General features: G+C 39.8%; 1 protein-coding gene across 1 annotated transcript; it reads right to left on the bottom strand.

Moving 5' to 3' along the window:
• Nucleotides 1-4143: 4143 nt before the first annotated feature.
• Nucleotides 4144-19193, bottom strand: DYDC1 (DPY30 domain containing 1). The gene is made up of 7 exons (XM_037496391.2): nucleotides 19018-19193; nucleotides 10335-10504; nucleotides 9540-9641; nucleotides 8113-8205; nucleotides 6226-6282; nucleotides 5371-5463; nucleotides 4144-4227 (listed from the first exon to the last, which is right to left on the bottom strand). The coding sequence occupies exons 2-7, from the start codon at nucleotides 10479-10481 to the stop codon at nucleotides 4198-4200; spliced, it is 522 nt and encodes a 173-aa protein (XP_037352288.1). The 5' UTR covers nucleotides 10482-10504; nucleotides 19018-19193; the 3' UTR covers nucleotides 4144-4197.
• Nucleotides 19194-20047: the final 854 nt, after the last annotated feature.

Here is a 20047-nt window from a genome sequence, read left to right as displayed (position 1 = left end):
GTTAAAGACAAATACCATAATTTGTGAACTATAAAGAAAAAAGGAAAATAAAACAAATTCTTAAATCTGACAACAGAATGGTGGTTACCAGAGAAGAAGGGGATGGGATAGAACAGGTAGAGGGAACGACCTGATTGGTAGTGGTTGGTGACTGGTCATTTGATGGTGGGCATGGTATGATAAATATAGTTGTCAAAGTGAAACTGTATGCCTGAAACCCATATGGTGTGTAAACCAATATTACCTCTAAAAAAATAAATTACATAAAAATAATTTGTAACGATAATCCTTAAATCAGACAGTATATCTTATTCATGTCTCAGAATCAATCATATTTCAAGGCACAGAACATGATGGAAAAAATAGTACATCTAACTAAAATAAAACTCATTATTTTTGCCAAACAATAAACACCATAAACTAAGTTAAAAGACAACCTACCACCTGAGAGATTTCCCAACACATATAACCAACAAAGAAAATCATTAAGACAAACAAATCAATAGTCAATGTAATCAACATTGAACATGTGATTCCCAGAAGAGCAAAGCCACTGTCCAATAAACATGAAAAAATATGCAACGTCACTAATAATCAGGGAAAATGAAAATTAAATAACAAAGAAGCTATCACACTACACTCCAGTGATGGGTAAGACCATTGAAGTGTGGCATTACCAAGCATGAGAAAGGACACACACCATAGAAACTCCCATATCCTGCTGGTTGGGGCAAAATATGACCACTTTGGAAAGCATTTAGCATTGTGTAGTATCTTGAAAATAAGCACCAGAAATTGCACAGGTGGACTTATGCATCTTAGGGCAGTGTTTTTAAAAGTGTGATTGCACAGCAGCAGCAGCAGTAGCAGGGAGTATGTTAGAAATGCAAATTCTCAGGCCCACCCAAGTCTTACTGGGGGTGCATTTTAAGAAGCCAAATGAGCCAGTGTGCAAGCAACCAGATATCTTCACATGCATGTTATTTACACATAAAGATACATACATGGGTGTATGTATAAAATAAAGCATTTAAGAAAGTTTAAACAGCTGCCAATAGAAGAGTAGCCATACTGGTACATCATACAGCAGTTAAAATAAATAAACATGCATGTATAAATAGAGGTAAATCTTCAATTTATAACACTGAATGAAAACAAGCTGCAGAAGGACACCTAGAGTGTAACTCAACATTAAGTTAAAATATCAACCCCAGGGGCCTCCCTGGTGGCACAAGGGGTTAAGTCTCAGCACTATGAAGCTATCTGCAGCCACTGCAGCAAGAGTTAGATCCCTGGCCAGGGAGCATCTAACCCACATGGCGCAGCAGACCTCTCCTGTCTCGCCCACTGCTCCCCTCAGCAGTGTATTTCAGTGGAACCACCTGCTCTGCTCCCCAGTCTGTCTCTGGTGAATCCTCTCACCCCCTGCACCTCTGGCTGATACCTATTTATGCTCTTGTATGCATAAATAAATAAAATAAATCTTTAAAAAAATATATCAACCCCTATCTATGTAATTTCTGGATAAATATGCATCTGTAGGAGGACATCTGGAATGTTTCACCTGGGAAGTATATCTATTGATCTTGAAATAATGGCTATATGAAGAAATGAGAGGCAAGGGATGGAGCAGTACAAAGAAAACAACTGTAGGACCTCCCCGGTTGGCACAGCGGTTGAGCGCTGGGTTGCGAAGCTGCTCTCAGCCTCTGCAGCACCAGTTCAATCCCCGGCTGCCAGGCGAGGGTCCCACATGGCGCGCAGACTTCTCCTGCCTCCCGCTGCTCCCCTCAGCAGTGTACTTCATCACTCTGCCTGTTCTACTCTCCGCTCTGGCTCTGGTGAATTCCCGCGCCTCTGACTGTACCCCAGTGTTTGTATAAATAAATACATTAATTTAAAAAAAAAGTTCAAAGTTCAACCTGAAGATTCTTTGAAAAAAAAAAAAACTGTAAAACGGTATTTTTTTTTCAAAAAGTTGTCAAATATATGGTAAAAGATTAATAATAACTCTTAAATTTTGGGGGGTAAAAGATATTGTTTATATTAATCTGTGTACACTTGTGCTTATTTCATAACAACTTTAATATTTTAAAGTGGTATATCATTATACTTGTGAATACTAGAAAACCTTATTTCTTTTTTTTTTTAATTTAGGAAATAGTTCCTAAAAGTCTTCTCTTTTTCCTTTTTAAAAATTTTTTTATTGTATTTATATTGGCTTACATCCCTGTTTCCATTACGGACCTGTAGGATCCCCCTCTAGGCGTTGCTGTCATAGTGTGCCCACCACCAAAACCCCACAGTCCCCCAACACAGACTCTTGTGCTCCCTCCCTTCTGTGTTCTCCTGTGTCTCTTCCCTTCTCTTTGCCCTTCCCATTCTGGTTACCCCCATTCCACAGTTAGGTTTCAGGGTTAGTTTTCTAGTTTAGCTTCATTCGACCTTTACCATTGAGAAAACCTTATTTCTGTACAAAATGAAATTTTTTCAAAGCCACAGCCTCAAGCATTAGGGCTCTTAAAAACTGATTCTTTGTGACATCTAGTGGTAGCAGAAATAGTTACAACTTAATACACCATTAAAACAGACTGGATTCAACGAGTATTAATAGCTAGACTCTTGGTTGAATTACGTATTCACAAAATTTCAAAGTCTTGTTTTTTGTGTTTGTTTTCAGTGGTCTACGTGTGAATGCTTTCAAAGTGGATGACACTTTGGGGCAAGGTTATTATCTCCTATACAGGAATTCTGTGCTCTGCCCCTGGTGTCCTGAAAAATGAATCAATTATACCAGACTAGTGTCCCCCAAATAAGAGGCCCCCTGCCAACTTACTCTCTGGGTCAATGAGAAGCTCTGGACTTGTCCTTTACACCTGTGACATACCTGAGCAGGCCTCCCTCCCCAACCTAGGCCTGATCTCTCTTGAGACCTCAAGGCTCCCCACTCCAATTGCTCCAGCTTTGAGGACGCCCTTCACACCCATCTAATCACCCACCACTTGTTTTCTTTACATCCGCTATATTGTGAATGCCTTGAGAGCAGGAACCATTTTTTGCACAGGTTCCTCCATGAGAATCTCATAAGAGTTGTTGGCAGGTAGCAAGCACACAATAAACGTTCATTAAATGAATCTGTGACAGCACAGGTTCACACCTTCATGACCTTTGGCCTCAACTTTGACAACAGCATCCTGAGCAGAAGCCATTCTAAATACCACGCAGAAAACATCTTAAAGCCTCTCTGTCACATAACGCCTCTTGCTCACTGCCCACCCACAATGAAGTCTTTCAGTGTACTAGTCCTTCTTCTCCACTCCACTGCTGGCACATGCTGCCTCAGCTTCTTAGGTTGAAATTGAATACATTTTGCAGTCTGGTCCAGATTGACTTTCTTGAACTTTCCTCCCTTGAACTTGAACATGCCTTCCTGGATCTGCTATCATTCAAGCATCGCACAGGTTTTCTCCCCTTCATTTCTCTGTTGACATTTCCCACCCTGCCCCAACCTCCTAAATAATCTTTGTCTTCTGTGGGTTATGTGTGTGTGTATGTGTGTGTGTGTTTTGTTTCATTTTGTTCTTTTGCTTTCAGGAGGCGAGAAGCGACTTCTCCCCACATAAGAAGTTGACAGCGCTAACTTCCACACTGGTCTTTTGGAGCTTATGTCATGACGTACTGTCTTGCCTGTGCCCTTGCGCACTCACCGCCTGGGGCATCTCCTCAATGACTCGACCACCTGTCACACCCGTCTGCACACTCAGAACCTTGCTAGCATCATTTCCCTTGCAATGAAGGAAGCCTTTGCAGCCCCCGTCCAGGAGGAAATGCTGTAACTAAAGCATCTCAAGTACTTCAGAGACCTACTCTTTCGCTCTTAACTTCTGAAGAACCAGTAATTTTCACCTCAGACAATTGTTCTCCCGAAGCTGGACACATTCCTTCCAGCCCATCCTGCTGTTGCCCTCTGTGGCACTCCGGGAAGCTCTCCTTCCTGTTCTCTCTGTGCAGTCATGTGGGTAACCAGTTGCATTGGGGAATGCAAAACACTGTTTTAAAGTGACCCTTGAAGCCCATTTATAAAACTGTCCTTAGAGAAAGAAAGAATTCAAGTTTGGGAGACAAATGCAATGGGGAACCTCATACTTTGAAACTTGAAACAAGCAGAAAAATTTATTACTCTTGGGTTGGTTGAGACTATAAATCTTGATCAATGTTTAACGCAACCTAAAAGCAAAATAAAAGTGAATATACTTTAATACATTTACAACTGTGAAAATTCAAAGGCAAAAAAATAGTTCAGAAAATTTTTATGTGCCTAGGTAATGGGACTTTCAAGAGTTTCAAATTATTTCAAATAAAACTCAAATTCAATATCATAGTGATTGCGTTCTCAATGTATTCATGAAGTCATCTTTTCTTCTGCTTCTCTTGCTGTCCTCACTGATGGTTATCCTTACCCTTCATGTGGGACTCCTCTCTGTACCCATCCTTTAAATGTCAGAATTTCTAAGGGTCTCATCCTGACCCAATGCCTGCCCCACATTCTGCATTCTCTTCTGGGTACCTTGCTGGCTCACCTAGCTTCCCTCAGCATGTATGTCAAGGATGGCTGGATTCTTCTCTCCCCAATTTGTCAGGGCACACTGGTGAAGGTGACTAAAGACCTCTCTGCCACAATAGTCCTGGCTTCTACCTGCTGATCTGTTTTAAACAGTAATAAGTTCTTCCTTTCACTCTCAAAGCCACTGGTCACCCTGACAATGACTATTGTTTGCTCAATTGTCTGTTTCTCCTCTAAACAAGGTCAAAACTATCTCTTTTATTCATACCAGAGCATCAGGCACAGTTCTGGCAAACAGGAAACACTGTGTGTTTCTCACAAAAACAAACCCACTTGTATACAATGAGAACACTTGCTTTTTCTGGGATATTTTTTCAGTTCCAGGACTTGCTCTTGAGAATCAAAATGTTGGCTCCCTCCCCAAATTAAAGGCTATGATTTTCACCAAATGGTTTAAAATACATATTTTGGAGACACTTTTGAATTTGCAAAGCCTCACTCCAAAGCATGAAGACACCCTCCTCGCCCCCACCCCCCAACCCCCTGCATGCCACATCAGCTCCCAGCTGCCTTTCTGTCAGTGTCGACAGGATCTGTCAAGGGCAGGCATGTGCCCACCCTCACCCTAGTGGCCCCCGTTCACAAAGGGCAGAGGCCAGTTAGGGATATGGTCAACACCCAGGAGCGGGTTTTCTTCCTATGAAGCAGAAGGCCCATTTGTCGACCAACCCTGGTCTCACATGCATTAGGCTTACCCAGAGTAAAATAATCTATTTTTCACGGAACATTTTCCTACAGGCACTTACATCAGATAGCATCGGCTCATCAAGCTCCTCCACTCTGCTCAAGTTAGGCGCCCCGTACCGGTCGCTAATTTCGGCTAGTGTTTTGCCTGATTCCTAAAATCATAAAATTCATTTTTACTTTCAAATGACTTCAAAATGAATATATTAATTTTCCTTTGATTTTGACAAGAAACGTCAGAATTACAAATTAAAATCCGACATTATTAATTAATGGGATACCTGTTATGACAAGACAATCCTAGAATAAATGCTAAAACTTTCTAAAAGATACAAAAGTGTCTACTCTGAAAAGTAGAGTAAATCATTGTAAGTAATCCTGGAGTTAATATCTCATGACATTCTGGTTTTCAAAAATGCAAACACAAACCGATGTCCAAGTTTTATCCAATTTAAGATATAGAGATGTAAACCTACTTTACTTCAAGAAACATAATTTGGGGGCCTCCCCGGTGGCGCAGCGGTTGAGCGCTGGGTTGCGAAGCTGCCCGCAACATTTGCGGCGCCGGTGCGCCCTCTCCTGCCGCCCGCTGCTCCCCTCAGCAGTGTACTTCGGTCCTTCTGCCTGCTCTGCTCCCCGCTCTGGCTCTGGTGAATTCTCTCACCCTCCCGCGCTTCTGACTGTACCCAGTGCATGTATAAAAAAAAAAAAAAAAAAAGAAACATAATTTGGGAGAAAACATTTTGCTTTAAAGCACATCATATTTGTGGGTTGTGATTATTAAACTATTTGGACTATTGCTTTTGATTGTTTCCTTATTAAAAATTTAACCAGTAATGCATCAGAATTAAGAATTACATTTCAGGATACTTACTCATTTCATATAACATAGAGGAACTGAGTAACTTTATTCTCACCTCTAAATGGGGGGCATCTTCACCCTTAACTATATTTTCCATATTCATTCTTGCCTCCTATAATATATAAAAATGAAGAAAAATACTTTATACTTTTCAATTTGATTCCATGTTTGATTTTTATGCATTTTATTTGATAATGTTGTAGCCAATTTAAAGCAACACTGTTGTCATAAGGAGTTTGTTTAAGGAGTGATCTGAACACTCAAGACTGCAAACACATTTAATCCTCTCTACCAGCAAAGACACCCAAATTTGTTGATTAAATGCAACTTCTTTTAAAAATGAAATGTATATATATTAAACCCAAAGCCAAGTTATTAGCAAAATGTGAGACATGACAAAAGTGTTAATAGAGAGATTTTAAAGAGAACTTGGCAGGTAAATGCATTTTAACATAGTAAGAAAAGTAAACATTAAATGTAGGAATTGAAATGTAAAAAATGAGGGAATTCATCTGTGAACACACAGATCATGGGTGTGACACTCTGGAGCCACAAAACAGAGTCCAATTCCTCCTTTAACTTACAGACTTGAAAGCATTCAAACAGAACTCTCAAGTAACCTTAATAAAAATAGCTTTAATTTTTTTTATCATTTTGATCACTGTCTTCTTGACATGTTCTAGTTTTTCTTTCTTCATTTTAGATCAGTGAATCTTAACTGGAGAGAAAGGGCACATATATTTATGTGTGTGTGCAGGCATGTTTATCATCTGTCCGATGCACTCAGTGGAAGTCACTAATAAACATATTTTATAAAGCCTGCTTCTGTTTTTAATTACAGCATACACAAGAGAGTAACAGTTGAGTAGCAGATACTACCTATAAACATACCATATGAAATACCCCCTTGAAAAGTATAGCTCAGTGTAGGGTAAATGGTTTTCAGGCTTTTCTGCCCTGACAGTAGGATTGCCCTGCCTGATGGGGCTCCTGCAATTGTTACATTGTTGTAAGCTGTGTTGTTTATTTCCGTGGGCCAAGATTGCCGTATTGAGATATCTGCAGGAGAAGCAGAGGCAGGAGAGAGGCAGGAGAGAGAAAGGAGAAAGACCTCCAGAGAAGCCCAGAGTGAAGACTTGCAGGGGCCTTGGAGGCCTTCTGGCCTCCTGGCCCCCCAGCACCCCTGCCTGCCGTGTACCTGGTTGCTGCACTATGTATAAAAGCTCAATAAAAGCATGAGAAAGCCACTGAGGGCTCCAGGACTCTCTTTTATTCCGTCTGCTCAGATCATAGAAATCCTGCTCCATCCCATCCTGCCCCTATACTCAGTTATTCAAAAGTTTGGTTTATTTGATACTTACCCTTGGGACACCAGGAAAACAGTGGTAAAAACTAGAGGTCTGATATACAGACACAGTCAATGGAGACAGAATTTTCCAGCATAAGTTACTGCATGTTTTATTTAATGAAAGACACGAATATCCCATCTAAAACATGTTTTTAAATGTAAATTATCATTGATAGCACATCTAACATGAAGAAAAGAGATTTATTACTATCTCAGGTACTAGAACACCCTCAATATTAACAAGAACTTAACTTCATCGGCTACCACAATTAGGAACAACTATCTCTTGACTAACACATTGACACTATCTGAGAACTCTACTGCTCACTAAGCTGTTGCACATGCAAGGTTTTATTTGATCCTTATTACAACCCAGTGAGCTATTTCTAATAATGTATACTATTGCCCCAATGTTTCAAAAAGGTTAACTGAGACTGAAAAAAAAAAAAAAGACTGTAAGATTTGTCTAAGTTGCACAGCTATTGTGTGATAGGTGTTTAGACTAAGAATGCCAAGCAATAACAACTGGAAGAAACTGAGTAAGAAACTGAGAGATTTTTAAGTAAAACAGACATTTATAAAATTTCAAATCACCTTCTCCATTATTTCTTCCATTTTCTTTAGTTCTTCTATTCTCGCTCTTTCTTTTTCTTGCTTTTCCAGCTCTAGCTGGAAGGCCAGTTGTTGCTGAATATTTAGGAATAAATAAGTCATATTAGAGTCAGATCAATTGAAAAGAATTAAATTCATCACTTTGAAATGTCCCAGGATTATTAAGTTTATGTCCACCTAAATTTCAGTAATGTGTAAAAAAAAATGGTCACAGTCACTCAACATTCAAGGATTTACAAATGTTTGAATTTACAAATAACTCCTGAGGTATAAAATTAAAAAGGAAGCTTCTTTAAGTGTTAATTATAGAAAAACACTTTCTACAAAATCTAGTCATTCCTCTGTACTTGTCACTATAGAGGAGACTGCAGTAATTATTTTTCAGATAAAATTTCTTTAAACATAGATGGGGCCTCAAAGATAGCCAAACCTTGGTTGTAGACAATTGATGAGAAAATCTTAAAACGATTATCTGAAATCATAGATAATCTACAGTTTAATTGATCCCAACTTAATACAAAGGCATGTTTACCATGTGTCCTACTATACCTCCTACCTTACCACCTCATTCTGCTGGCCACTTCATAGAGAAGAAAGTGTTACACACAAACTGTTTTCCACTTCATGCCACAAAACCTACACACCCACACACACCTATGCCATCTCTCCTCTTTCCCTCAATCCAAGAATCCAAGAAGGACCCCTCTACTTGCCTAACCTATATACCAGGCCCAATTTTTTCCTGTCTCCATGGAAAGCTGACTCTAGGAATTAACCCCTCTATTTCTTTCTTCTTCTTCTTTTTTTTTTTTTTAAACACTAAGCTTGGTATTGCTTTATTTATTTATTTATTTATTTAATTTATACAAGCACCAGAGCGAGAGCGGAGAACAGAGCAGGCAGGCAGAAAGACCGAAGAACACTGCTGAGGGGAGCAGCGGGCGGCAGGAGGGGTCTGCACGCCATGTGGGACCCTCCTCCGGTGGCCGGCGAGCAGCCGGGGATCAAACTGGCACTGCAGAGGCTGCGGGCAGCTTCGCAACCCAGCGCTCAACCGCTGAGCCACCGGGGAGGCCCAATCCCTCTATTTCTTAACATCAACCACTGCCCTTCCATTTGGTTTCCTTAAAGAAAAGAAAAAAACCTTCCCTGGAAATCTTGAAAGCATTACCTGCACTCACCATCTCCTTTGCTTTACCACACTCTATCCACACTGCCCCATCAGCATCAGCAGGGATCTAAAATCACCAGTCTTGCTAAGACTGCCCCAGCAAAGAAGACACATACAAAAAAAGAAGCTACGAGAAGCCATAGCCAGAGATGGGGAGGTTTTTTTTTTGAACACTTGGGTTGTACCACATAAAGGTAGACCTGGTAATTGCAGTTACCTCTGAACTCTCTTGTCTTACCTCCTGAAACATGAGCTCCTCTGCTTTGAGCCTCTCCATCATTTCCTGCTCCATTAGAGCTATTTCTCTTTCACGTTCCAACTCCACCATTTCCCTTTCTCTCTAGCATTAAAAACAATATCACATGACTAATCGGAGAAAAAAACTTTGTAAAAACAACCTTGAAGGCATCTTACTGGCCGAAAATAGGATAAGTGTTAAGCAGAGTATAGTTTATCCATTTGGAAACTGTATAATAATTTGGGGAGATGTGTTTTATTTAAATAAAAATTAAAATTATACACTGAGTATGATCATAATTATGCAGAAAAATCTACAATATGTAGAAAAAAATCAAGAAGAAAATACCTAAAAATTTTAATAAAGGTCTCCTTTGATTATTGTCTTCTTTCTACTTTTTCATATGGTCTGAGGTTTCATATAATAAGCACTATTTTTATAGGGAAGGAAATAATAATGAAGTTTAAAAAAAAAAGTCTGACCAATTATTTTATTTTCTAGTTTTCTTTTTTTTTTTAAAAAAAAGATTTATTTATGCATACAAGAACTGGGGTACAGGCCAGAGATGTGGGGGTGGGGAGGTGAGAGGATTCACCAGAGACAGAACGGGGAACAGAACAGACAGACTGACTGAAATACACTGCTGAGGGGAACAGTGGGTGAGACAGGAGAGGTCTGCTGCACCATGTGGGTTGCTCCCTGGCCGGTCAGGGATTGAACTCATGCTGCAGAGGCTGCAGATTACTTCATAGTGCGGTGCTTAACCCCTTGCGCCACCAGGGAGGCCTTACTTACTGCTTGCTCTGCAGTCACATTTTCTTTATATTTGTAAAGCCACAAAGCTAAATATTCTATTGGATCCACTGGACGAACTTTTGCCACTTCTGCAAGACCCTGCGTTAGACATGCCCCAAGGTGCTTTTGAAGATATGCTGACTCCATTCCTAATTCTTATACACCAACTTCTAAAAGATAAATACTTTGCATTAGCACAGGATATTTTCAATTAAGATACAATAAAAGTGAGGCCAACAAAGCATTAATGCCATCAGTCATGGGAACTTATCATCAGGGACGGCCCCAGGAGACAGTTTCCCAAAAGATTCCACAGAAGATACCACAATTAAAATAATTTCAAAATCCTGAAGGACTCTCAAGTCCAAAAGATAATGTCGGTATTGAGTGAAAGATGACAACATGCCAAGTAAAGCGAGTCTAACAGACCTTGCAACATACCTGAAAAGTGTAGTTACCATCCCAAATGCATTGTGCAGTATTCCCAGTGCACCGAGTAGATGAGGACAGCCAGGCACACAGAGCCTACGTGAACACTCCAGGATCACGTAGGTAGAAATAGCATTCATACCCAACTTTTGATTCCAGAGTCATTATTGTAATGACTCTGCCAAGAAGCTCCTCCCCAGCCATGAGAATCATTTTTTAAAAATATTACATTAATACTACAAAAGAAATTAATGAATCTCCATGGCCAAAGAATAAAATAAAATTCAACCTTCAAAGAACAGCCTATGAGGCCCCTCACCCTCTGGCCCCAATTTTGTCTTCTGGCTCACCACCAAACATCTCTTCCACATCTAACATATACTAACTACACTAAACTTGTTGTCAATTTCTGATCACACCTTGTACATTTCAATCTCTATGACTTTATAAATATATATATATATATATTACATCATCATGCAATGTAGGATTTCCCCGTATACCATCAATTCACCCCGTGCATCACCAGTTCACCTGCGCACCATCAACATAGTCGCTTGTACTCTTCCTACCCCATCCTGATTTTAGACATGATGATCTCTCAGTCTCTCAGCTAGGAAAATAACTCAACTGCAAGATGTCATAGATCATCTCTCATTCCCTGAGCTTTCTTAGGCCACACAGTACTTGTTACACTTTCTGAGAATGACCTGTGCATGCCCTTATTGGTTCTCCTACTAAAGATAAGTTCCTCTAGCTCCTCAAGAAGTGTGTTTTAATCATAGTGGTAAATGAATAAGCTTCAGTCTCCTAGTAATGGTCCAGAGCATTCAATTGAAGATGAACAGGAATAATCTTAGACCAAAATTATTTTTTTGATAAGAAAGTAACAAGCACTATATTTCAGGTGCTTTGAAAAAAATTGGTCACTCTCAAATTACTCTATTGGCCTAGACTTTTTTGAGAATGTGATGAAATACATAAATTGTTAATATACGCAGATTATCTATTATTATGTGAGGCATGAGCAATTGTAGAGGATAGAATGCCAGGGTATCTAGACCTGTCCCTAGACAAATGTACCTAATATTCTGCATAAAATTTCAGAAACAATGAGCACTGGAGGCTTTTCCATAGATCTTAATAATGTTCTCTCATATGATAATAATGTGAGTGCAAAATGGTGTGACCCCTATAGAGGGGAACTTGGCAATATCTAGAAAATTACGTGTGTATTTGCCCTTTGACCCATGAATCTCACTTCTGGGATACTATTTTGGAAAAACACGAAATGGTATATACAGTGGTCGTTTTGCAATATTACTTGGAAATAGCCTAACCAAGTCTCTATCCAAAGGTGCATTATTAAGGGATTGATGGGCTAATGCAACACACTGGATTATTGTGCAGATGTAAAAGGGAATGAGGAAAATCTCTACAATTGGGAGTTATCTCTAGGACAGATGTGAAGTGAAAGAAGCAAGGTGCAGCAATTGCACATACTACATAATCTGTTAACAACCAGTGAGGAAACGAATGTGTGCATATACATAGATGCAATCATCAAAACTAAAACTATGAAACCAATGACTGGTATAAATGAACCTGTTTGCCTATCGAGTTGGCACTGGTGTCTAAAGCACAGAGAGAGTAATATTCCATTGTGTATATGCACCACATCTTCTTGATTCAGTCATCTATTTTGTGGCATTTGGGTTGTTTCCATAATATGCACAATGGAATATTACTCAGCAATCAAAAAAGATAAACTCATGCAATTTGCAGCAACATGGATGGAGCTGGAAGGAATCATGCTCAGCAAAATAAGCCAGAAAGAAAAACAAAAATACTGGATGGTCTCAGTCATAGCAGGAATTTAGAAAACCTAAATAAGGAACCAGGAAAAAGACTAATTATAATAAAGTAAAAATCAAAATCAACAAGCAACTATAAACCAGAGACACACATGGGGTGGGGGGGGGAGAAGGGAGTTGGATCAAAACCAGGGGGGTGGGAATTGTATGGGGACTATAACCAAGATGAAAATGCACACATTGTGCAAAAATGAAAAATGATATAAAAAATACATAAAATAAAAAAATGAAAAAAATAAAGCACAGAGAGAAAATAATTCTTACAACTGAGTCGGGAAACAGTATCTTCACCGTGCTCCTTCAATGGAATATAATCCAAAGACAAAAATAACTACACCAACATCTTAATGTCGTTTGAAGTGGAGCTCATACAAAAGAAAACAAACTCCTGTTCCTACTCCAGAAAGAAAATACAAGGGAAGGGACCATAGTCCCTACGGTGGTTCTCAGATCCATGGGCGCTGCTGAATTACATTATCAGTGGGATGCCAACGAGGCTGTTAGTTACCTGGTTTGGCGTTTTTTTCTATGCATGAAACAGAGATTATACCCATCTCATAAAACTGTTGTCATGAATGTTTTTCATTCACTAACAAGCAAGCATCTTGGCTCAACATAAAAAAGCCCCTTCCCACAGAAACAGTCACTTCAAATCTGGAGAGGTTTTCTCAAGAAATAGAAGCCCCCAGATCCAGCAATTTGGAACCCAGAGTGCAATCCAGCTGCCCCACCTCCAGGGAAGTCTGTGGGACTTCAAGACATACCTTTGTAATTAAACACAGAAGAAGGAGATATTCTGTGACAGTGACCATCAACATACTCAAAGTACCACTGCCTCACTAGACTTCTGGCATAACAGTATTTGACTCATTTGGACTGCCAGTTTCTGAAACCCCTGAAAGAGCACACCAACAAGATGCCGGTCAGTACCAGCGGCACAGTGTCCCAACGCATATGGCAAATTAGAAGACAGGCAGCAGGGAAAAGAAAAACTACATGCAACGTAGCAACTCCTCAGGAAAAAGACACACCACAAAAAGAAAACCACCCACCAGCTTGCAACAACAGTGACTTGGAAGAACTTCTGAGCCTTCCAGAAAAAGAATTTAAAATTGCCATGATGAAAGAACTGACGGAAGTCATTACGGAAAACAATGCTCAGAAGAATGAAATTGAGTCCCTAAAGAAGGAAATGAAGGAAATACAGGAGATCAAAGGATTAACAGAAGAGCTAAAGAATGTTGGGAAAAGCAGTGAAAACAGAATAGAGGAAATGGAAGAACGAATAAGCACTCCCGAAGACACAGAAATAAAAGAACCAAAACATAAAAGGAAAGAGAAGTACGAATGAAAAAGACTGACGAAAGACTTCGGGAACTATCTGACTCCATGAGGAAAGGAAATATAAGAGTTATAGGAATCCCAGAAGGAGAGGAAAGAGACCCAGAACAGAGAAAATATTCAAGGAAATAATTGAAGAGAACGTCCCAAATGTGAAGAAGGAGCTGAAAATAGACATACAGGAAGCAAGAAGAACACCAAACTTCCATGATGAAAGGAAAAATACAGCAAGACACATAATAGTAAAGTTCCCCAGAATCCAAGACAAGGAAAAAATAATGAAGCTGACAAGAGGGAAGAAACAGGTAACATACAAAGGAAAACCTATCAGACTGACATCAGACTTCTCTGAAGTAACACTACGGACAAGGAGAGAGTGGAGAGACATAGTCAACAGACTCCAAGACAACAAATGCCAACCAAGAATACTCTATCCTGCAAAGCTCTCCTTCCTCTATGAAGAAAGAATAAGGACCTTCCCAGACAAACAGAAACTCTGGAATTTCATTACGACTAAACCCCCACTCCAAAAAATACTACAAGGAGTCCTCAAGCCAGAAACTCAGAGGGACGAATAACAACGGAAGAAGGCCAAAAAAAAAAAAGTTATTAAAAGAATAAATAAATAATATCGAAGGAAAGACAAACACAATGGCAAATACAGATGCTAACATCAATATTAACTCTAAATGTAAATGGACTAAACTCTTCAATAAAAAGACACAGAGTCGCAGGCTGGATTAAGAAACAAAACCCAACCTTTTGCTGTCTGCAGGAAACACATTTAACTACAAAAGATAAAAATAGACTCAAAGTTAAAGGATGGAAAACAATCCTACAAGCAAATGGACCAAAAAAGAAAGCAGGAACAGCTATACTTATATCAGATAAAACAGATTTCAAACTCAAAAAGGTAAAAAGATACCCCAACGGTCACTATATTATCATCAAGGGGACAATACTTCAAGAAGAAATAACACTCATTAACATATACTTACCAAATGAAGGAGCACCAAAATATATCAGACACCTATTATCATCTTTGAAAACAGACATCAGAGAAAACACACCACTATCAACAATGGATAGATCAACAAGACAAAAAATAAGTAAAGACACTAAAGTTCTAAATAAGGATGTAGAGTACTTGGGCTTAACAGACATTTATAGAACACTAAACCCCAAAAAATCTGAGTACATATTTTTCTCAAGCACACACAGATCATTCTCCAGGATCGAACACATACTGGGACACAAGACAAACATCAACAGATACACCAAGATCGAAATCATACCCAGCATCTTTTCTGACCATGAAGGCATCATACTAGAAATAAACCATAAAAAGAAGGCAAGGAACTCTCCTACCTCATGGAGATTGAAACCTACACTGGACTAATGAGGAGATCAAAGAAGAAATTAAAAAATTCTTTGAGTTGAATGACAAGGAGGACACCAATTTCCTAAATGTATGGGATGCAGCAAAAGCAGTAATAAGAGGAAAACATACAGCAATAGAGGCTCACATCAAGAAACAAGAAAGAACTCAAAGAAACAACCTAATCTCAAAGCTCAAAGCACTAGAAAAAGAACAACAAAAATACCCTAAAACCAGTAGAAAAAAAGAAGTAATAAAAACCAAAGCAGAAATAAGTGAAATCGAAACTAAAAAAACAATCCAAAAGATCAATGAAACCAAAAGCTGGTTCTTTGAAAAAATATATAAAATAGACAAACCCCTAGCCAGGCCCACAAAGGAAAAATGGAGAAAGCACAAATAAACAGGATCACAAATGAAAGAGGAAAAATCACAACGGACACAGCAGAAATCAAAAGAATAATCAGAAACTACTATGAACAGTTATAGGGAAACAAGTTCAACAATCTAGAAGAGATGGACAAATTCCTACAACTCTACAATCACCCAAAGCTAGATAAAGAATAGAACACCTAAACAGACCAATTACATGCAGCAAAATTGAAATGGTAATCAAAAACCTCCCCAAAAACAAAAGCCCAGGACCTGATGGATTTACAAATGAATTCTACCAAGCATTCGGAAATGAATTAGTGCCTATCCTTCACAAACTCTTCCAAAAAATTGAGAAGGAAGGGATAATACCAAACACATTCTATGAAGCCAACATTACACTAATACCAAAACCGAACAAGGACAACACACAAAAAGAAAACTACAGGCCAATTTCTCTAATTAACACTGATGCAAAAATCCTCAATAAAATTTTAGCTATCAGAATCCAACAACGTATCCATAAGATAATTCACCACGACCAAGTAGGATTCATTCCAGGGACACAAGGATGGTTCAACATCCGAAAATCAATCAACGTCATCCAACACAGCAACAAAAAGAAATATAAAAACCATATGATAATATCAATAGATGCTAAGAAAGCTTTTGACAAAGTACAACACCCATTCATGATAAAAGCCCTTGAAATTCTTGGGATACAAGGAACATACCTCAACATTATAAAGACCATATATGACAAGACAACAGCCAGTATCATTCTCAATGGCGAAAAGCTGAAAGCATTTCCATTAAGATCTGGAACAAGACAAGGATGCCCACTCTCACCACTGCTGGAAGTCCTAGCCAGAGCAATAAGACAAGAGAAAGACATACAAGGAATCCAAATAGGAAAAGAAGTTAAACTATCACTATTTGCAGATGACATGATAATATACATAGAGAACCCCAAAAACTCCACAGAAAAACTAATTCAACTAATCAGTAAGTTTAGTAAAGTGGCAGGATACAAAATTAACACGCAAAAATCAGTAGCCTTCCTATACACAATAAATCTGAAGAAGAAGAAATCAAAAAAACCATCCCTTTTATTATTGAAACAAAAAAAATCAAATACTTGGGAATAAGTCTAACAAAAGAGGTAAAGGACCTATACAAAGAAAACTATGAAACACTGTTAAAAGAAATAGAAGAAGACACAAAGAAATGGAAAGACATCCCCTGCTCATGGATTGGAAGAATTTACATCATCAAAATGGCCATCCTACCAAAAGCAATATACAGATTCAATGCTATTCCAATCAAAATTTCAACATCATTCTTCAAAGAAATAGAACAATTATTGATGAAATTCATATGGAATCACCAAAAACCCTGAATAGCCAAAGCTCTTCTGAAAAAAAAAAAAAAAAAAAAGAAGGGAATGGAGGCATCACACTCCCAGACTTCAAACTATACTACAAAGCCATAATCATCAAAACTGCATGGTATTGGAACAAGAACAGACACACAAACCAATGGAATCGAATAGAAAATCCAGAAATAAACCCACAGATTTATGGTCAACTAATCTTTGACAAAGGAGCAAAGACTATGCATTGGAGCAAAGAAAGTTTGTTCAATAAATGGTGCTGGGAAAACTGGGTCGCTACATGCAAAAGAATGAAGCTTGACTACTATCTAACACCATGCACAAAAAACAACTCAAAATGGATTAAAGAATTTGACATAAGACCTGAAACCATAAAATACATAGAAGAAAATATAGGCGAAACACTACATGACATGCATATCAAAGACATCTTTACAGACACATCACCCAAAGCAGTGATAGTGAAGGCAAAGATAAACAGCTGGGACTACATCAAATTAAAGAGCTTCTGCACAGCAAAAGAGACAATAACAAAAACAAAGTGAAACCCCACTGACTGGGAGTGCATTATTGCACACAACACTAATGATAAAGGACTGATCACAAAAATCTACAAAAAGCTGATGAAACTCAACAAAAACAAAGAAAATAACCCAGTCAAAAAATGGGCAGAAGAGCTAAAAAGAAACTTCTCTGAAGAAGAAATGCAAATGGCCAACAGGCATATGAAAAAATATTCAACATCACTTGTAATCAGTGAAATGCAAATCAAAACTACCATGAGATACCATCTTACACCAGTGAGAATGGCACATATTAAAAAAACTAGCAACAACAAATGTTGGCGAGGGTGTGGAGAAAAAGGAACTCTCCTGCACTGTTCATGGGAGTGCAAACTGGTCCAACCACTATGGAGAGCTGTGTGGAGATTTCTTGACCTACTAAACATAGAGCTTCCATATGATCCAGCAGTTCCACTCCTAGGTATTTACCCAAATGACACAGAAAGAGTAATTCCAAAGGGCACCTGCACCCCTATGTTTATAGCAGCACTGTTTACAATAGCTAAGCTTTGGAAACAACCCAAATGCCCCAAAATAGATGACTGGATCAAGAAGATGTGGTACATATACACAATGGACTATTACTCAGCATTCAAAAAAGATAAACACATGCAGTTTGCAGCAACATGGATGGAGCTGGAAGGGATCATGCTCAGCGAAATAAGTCAGAAAGAAAAAGAAAAATACCGGATGGTCTCACTTATAGCAGGAATTTAGAAAACCTAAATAAGAGACCAGGAAAAAGACTAATCAATACAAAGTGAAAATGAAAATCAACAAGCAACTATAAACCAGAGACACACTACGGGGGCGGGGCAGAGGGAGGGGCGGGGAAGGGAAGGACTAGTGTCAAAATAAGGGGGGGGGGTGCAATTGTATGGGGAATATAACCAAATGAAAATGCATACATTGTGCAAAGATGAAAAAAGATTTAAGAATTATATAAAATAAAATATTTAAATAAAAAAAATAGACGCCTCCAGTCCAGGCTTGAGACAAAGCCACCCAGAGAAGTGGGAAGGGCTAGGTTAGGCTGCCCAATTTAGCAAATAAAAATACAGGGTGCCCAGTTAAATGTGACTGTCAGATACTTGAATGATTTTGTACTACACTGTGCTAGTGCTGAAAAGGTTCTCCCTATTTCTCTAAAATAATTGAGAGCCCCATATCTTATCTGGCAGCCTCCACCCAGGGAGCTCTTGTTCCTTCTCCACCGTGGGTCCACTGATGGGTACCCCATCGCCTCCGGTCCCCCATAGTGAGGCATCGGTCACCCATGAGAAGTAAGAGAAGTCAGCCAATGGCCCGCCCTGAGCCCGGGCGCGGAACTCACCACGGGCTCAGCTGCGGGAGCCTGGGCCTCTGCTGAGCCCAAAGAGGTTCACAAGATTCAACGGCCAAAACAGTCTCCTCCCGCGGGAACCCAGCCTAGCATAAGAACGGTTTGCTCAAAACGCGCCTGCGTCCTGGGGCGCACACCCTCCGCACCCGCCTACCCAGTACCCCGGAGCCGCGTCCCGTCGCTAGGCAACAAGCACTCCAGCCTTGGGTGCCCGGGAGACCGGTCGCCGGCAGTGCCCCGCGATCCCGCAAGCGAACAGAGAACACAGGGCGAAAGGAGCGGGGCACAGGAGTGAGTGGGGGCGCGGGGAGCGCGCGTGTGAGTGGGGGTGGACACGCGAGAGGGAGGGAGAGAACTCGAGGAAGCAGGGTGCGCTGGCGGGTGAGCAGAGAGGCTCGGAGGGCGCCACCCAGACGGGAGGGAGCTCACGGTTAGGAGACTGGGAAGAGTTGCTACCTGGTGGCTGTGAGGAGTCCCGTGCGCTCTGGGAGAAATAAAGGAGCAATGGTGTGTGGGGAGAAGCTGCCACTTGTATTGGGGGAGGCGGGAGGGGAAGCACCCACAGCCCCAGAAACAATCCCTGCAAGTACGATGACCCTGTATTTTCACGACTTCGCCCCTTTGCTTTTTCTAGTGAACTCTACTTGGTTCCTATCAGAACCAGTTCAGGCGCCCCCAACTCAGGACTCAGCCACTGCAGTATCCTGGCCTAGCCCTCTAAGCACAATGCTCTCCTAGTGTCTATAGCGTGCTCCCTTGGTTTTTTTAAATTAATGTATTTTATTTTATATAATTCTTACATCATTTTTCATTTTTGCACAATGTGTGCATTTTAATTTTGGTTATATTCTCCATAAGGTTCCGCCCCCCCCTTATTTTGACCCTAATCCCTCCCTCCGTCCCCCCTATTTATAGTTGCTTGTTGCTTTTGATTTTTTCTTTATTATAATTAGTCTTTTTTCCTGGTCCCTTATTTAAGCTTTCTAAATTCCTGCTATGAGTGTGACCATCTGGTATTTTT

The sequence above is a fragment of the Talpa occidentalis genome, unplaced genomic scaffold (genome assembly GCF_014898055.3).
Source record: "Talpa occidentalis isolate TD23 unplaced genomic scaffold, MPIMG_talOcc4v2.1 talOcc4.8, whole genome shotgun sequence".
Lineage (NCBI taxonomy): Eukaryota > Metazoa > Chordata > Mammalia > Eulipotyphla > Talpidae > Talpa > Talpa occidentalis.
This window is presented reverse-complemented; position numbering and strand designations above follow the sequence as displayed.